This window comes from Gymnoscopelus microlampas, assembly GCF_963454915.1.
Source record: "Gymnoscopelus microlampas genome assembly, chromosome: 24".
Classification (NCBI taxonomy): Eukaryota; Metazoa; Chordata; class Actinopteri; order Myctophiformes; family Myctophidae; genus Gymnoscopelus; species Gymnoscopelus microlampas.
The window spans coordinates 31,678,582-31,682,720 of NC_139961.1; the positions used below are offsets into that span (position 1 = coordinate 31,678,582).

The 4,139-nt window shown below is 43.1% G+C and overlaps 1 protein-coding gene across 1 annotated transcript in view; it reads right to left on the reverse strand.

The window, feature by feature from the left end:
- Positions 1-985: 985 nt before the first annotated feature.
- Positions 986-4,139, reverse strand: part of gckr (glucokinase (hexokinase 4) regulator) — a gene marked incomplete at both ends in the record, with an annotated part of 14,659 nt that continues 11,505 nt past the window's right edge. Inside the window, 8 exons of the mRNA XM_084050979.1 lie at positions 986-1,099; positions 1,326-1,460; positions 1,939-2,082; positions 2,331-2,408; positions 2,684-2,781; positions 2,879-2,975; positions 3,463-3,539; positions 4,115-4,139. The exon at positions 4,115-4,139 is cut by the window's right edge and continues 73 nt beyond it. Of these exons, the coding sequence (XP_083907105.1) occupies positions 986-1,099; positions 1,326-1,460; positions 1,939-2,082; positions 2,331-2,408; positions 2,684-2,781; positions 2,879-2,975; positions 3,463-3,539; positions 4,115-4,139 (768 nt within the window). The remainder of the gene's footprint in view (positions 1,100-1,325; positions 1,461-1,938; positions 2,083-2,330; positions 2,409-2,683; positions 2,782-2,878; positions 2,976-3,462; positions 3,540-4,114) is intronic.

Below are 4,139 nucleotides of genomic sequence, written 5' to 3' on the forward strand. Positions count from 1 at the left end.
AGCGCCATGTTTGGATTTGTCCCTGAGAGAGCTGCAAAGCTGCTCAGCCTTCAAGACAAACTCACGTCAATCTACTAATCCCCTGTGTGTGGGTGTGTGTGTGTCCTGGGCCTCACAGGGATTGAGGTTGATTTACGAACCAAATAAGGTACAGTCATTACCTCCAGAAAGCCGTTACAGAGCACTGACAGACTATGTAATGAGAAGATAAATTATAACCACAACAAACTAAATTGTGCACGTTCATTTATTGGATTTTTGTAACTTCTAAATCAGGCGTAGTATACAATCAAACTTTAATACACAATGTTAAATAATTAATTACAATAATATATAACGTATGTATAGCTATATCTATAAAGGTTAAAGTGATTACATTTGTATCGTTACAATGCTCTATCTATGTAGGTGTATTGGTTGTGTTCACAGGTTGCTGCCATCTAAGTGTCATGTAAATGTAATGCTTTTTAATTTCCCACACAACACAACATTCCTCATTGTTGTGAATTTAGTTGACCCTCCATGTGGTCCTAAGAGTCTCCCTCTAACTAAGGGTGGTGAGTGATGGTTCAGTTGAGAAAGAGTGGAAACATAACATGCATCTTGTATCATTGTGCACAGAAGTCAGTCTATCTGATAAAGTACTTGATGACCATGGCGTCAAGTGCATCAGTATGTGCTCATGCAGGTGAGGGTGATTCAACACATGTCACTGGGTCAAGCAGATAAATGTCAGTCCTATAATCATATAATCACAACACTCATGGCCTTTTACACCACAGGTCTAACCCAAAGATATTTACAGATGTTTATTTATTACTGCAATACGATTATTTACTGTATATGCTTTGTGTGTGTGTGTGTGTGTGTGTGTGTGTGTGTGTGTGTGTGTGTGTGTGTGTGTGTGTGTGTGTGTGTGTGTGTGTGTGTGTGTGTGTGTGTGTGTGTGTGTGTGTGTGTGTGTGTGTGTGTGTGTGTGTGTTTATTATGACAGACACGCCTCCACAGTGTCGCGCACCACCGGTCGACTCTCCAAGTGAGATTCTGCCTCCTCAATAGAACAGCCAGTCAGCAGACATATCAAAGCCAGGGGAACCACCTACAGGGAGACACAGAGAATGTGTGAAAGAACAAAAAAGTCATTACCTCTCCTTATCCTTCCCTTCCATCTCCCAGCTGATGGCTGCTTTGATGGTCATGATGAGCACTTGCAGGGGAGCTGTTAAGGGTTAATAGTCCTGCACTAAGCTACAGCTGCCCAGCCATGCAGACGTATGTACACCTCTTTATCCATGCATCCATCCATCCATCCCCTTTCTCCTTACCTTGCTCCTGGTGCTGGCAGTGAGTGTGTGTGTGGTGAGGTCACAGGAAGTGACGCTAGCTGTCAGCTCCTTTGAGCGGTAGATGGCTCTCAGCAGAGCCTTCTCACAGTTGACCTCAGGACAACGAGACAGCTTCTACAGAAGGTTAGATAATATATCGTTGCTGTCAGCCAGGGAGAAACTTAATATCTCCATATTTTAACTTTTTGATGTTTTTTTGTAAATTGATAAAGAGAATAGAGTCTGCACGCTGGTGATGCTGAAAAAGCTCTGCTGTATTTTTGTTGCCAGACCCAAGGGGTCGGCCTACATGAGGCTTTGTCCCCCTTCGTCCATACATGGGCATAAAAGTCTGTCTTTATTTCGTCCCCCTTTCGTCCATACATGGGCATAAAAGGGAATTTATTCTGGGTCTGGCAGAACCAGGTCTCCTGGTCTTGTTATTGAGTCGTCAATGTTTCGATCTATTCAGATGTTCATCAGGACATATACTGTAGGTAGGTAGTTAGGTAGGTATGGTGAACCCTGTGCCATCTACTGCTAATAATTTGCGTGCGTGCGTGCGTGCGTGCGTGCGTGCGTGCCATGCTCCGGTGGGAGTGTTCCTGTGCACCTGCAGTAAGCGTGTGGCTCTGTGGTACAGTTTGGTGTTGGTGACCTGGACGTCAATCATATGGTTCTGGTAAATCTTCCCCTTCAAGACGTGAGCTCCAGTGCTCACTGCATTCAGCACCAACTTAGTGGACAGCTCCCAGTACTGAGAGAGGGACACACACAGAGAGAGAGAGAGAGAGAGAGAGAGAGAGAGAGAGAGAGAGAGAGAGAGAGAGAGAGAGAGAGAGAGTGAGTGAGAGAGAGAGAGAGAAATGTGTGTGTGTGTGTGTGTGTGTGTGTGTGTGTGTGTGTGTGTGTGTGTGTGTGTGTGTGTGTGTGTGTGTGTGTGTGTGTGTGTGTGTGTGTGTGTGTGTGTGTGTGTGTGTGTGTGTGTGTGTGTGTGTGTGTTACCATGTGCAGTGAGTTTTCTGGAACAGATGAAGGCCAGGTGATGTTTACAACTGATGAACACAGACGAGTGATGTTGCCCTGTAACGATACAGAAAGTGTGATTCTCATTAAACACACACAATCACACACAATCACACACACACACACACACACACACACACACACACACACACACACACACACACACACACACACACACACACACACACACACACACACACACACACACACACACACACACACGCGCGTATGCCTTTATTTGAATTAAACCTAACGCCCGAGTTACTCTTACAGTAGTTGCGCATGGGTGTCACGCAACTAAGTATAAATCAGGCTTAAGCAGCTGGCCTTACTGGAGCAGTGGTTCCATCAAGTCCGTGAAAGAGAGCATGGAGGTTGGACGTCTTTTGTCTCACTTTTTCAGCCAGCTGCTCCACAGCACTGATGTCATCTGGGAAGGAGGGTAGACACACATTTCAGGGACGTAATCTCTCATAAGAAGTGGATAACTAAAAGACCATTTCAGATTGACGTTGTATATTACTCACTGGAGTCAGTGAAGATGAGGACAACGGTGTCTTGGTCGCTAAGAGAGGGCCAAACCAAATGGCCAAAGTCCTCATGGGCTATGCAGAACTGGGGACCCTTACAAAGGAAATATGAGACACATTCTTATGCGAAATAGGCACTTAAATCATTCAGGTCTATTCATAGCTTTGTATATCATTCATAAACAGACACATTTTCTGTGAATAGTTTTACATTTAGATTTACATTTGTTTACATTCATTAAAACGTTACTGAACTTACCTGACTAATTGAGTCATCATTGAGTATTTAATGGACATTTGATATGCCAGACCACCGCTATGATCCTCTAAAGTTCATATCTAGGGCTAGGCTACTTTGAGGAGTTTAGACTGTAGTCATTCTCAACATCTAACTGTACTGATCTGTGACACTAAAACACCATCAGTAATGTGAACTACTCAGAATGCATTATTTGTTTCCAGTATTTCATCTTCATGATATTTGATACATGAAACTTGATTTGTGTCTGGCTCCTTTTAATTATAGATAATTATACAACTTTTTGTTATGATTTTGAATTTATGTGAGCAGAGACAAATACCAGTGACGTTAGGGGACCTTCGGTGTTGTTCAGCTCCTGATAACCTCCATGAATAAAGGCTCTGATATCTTCATAGTCTGACACAAACAGACACAACACACACACACACACACACACACACACAGCCATTTAACATACTGTAGGAACATTAACAGGAAGTATACATGAAAAGCAATTTGCTCAAATCCCCATTCCCCACCTAGTTCTGGTGCTGAACTTATAGATGAACAGAGAAGAACGTATTTTGGTGGTGATATTATGGTAACTTGCATTACACTGATATTGGTGATTTTGATTGCTCTGGAAAATATCCAACAAGGGTAATATAACATGAATTCCTCCCTCACAGAGCACAAAAGCAACAGATAAAGATGATGGATAATATTTGGACTCACATCATGACCAGGTAGTTATACAGTACAACCCAACACACCACATTTACAACATTTTGCTAAAGTTAAACATTGCTTGATTCCCTCTCCTTCTCTCACTCTCTCCTCTCTTCTCCTCCTTTTCTCAATCCTTCCAGCATCACTCTTCCTCCTCTCACTCTTTCCTGCATTCCCTTCCTCTCTGCATTCCTCCACATCTCTCAACCACTCCTTAACTCTTTCATTCCAATGTTCATCTCACTCTCTCATTCCCTCCTTACCTGCTCCAAATGTGGGGATGCACTC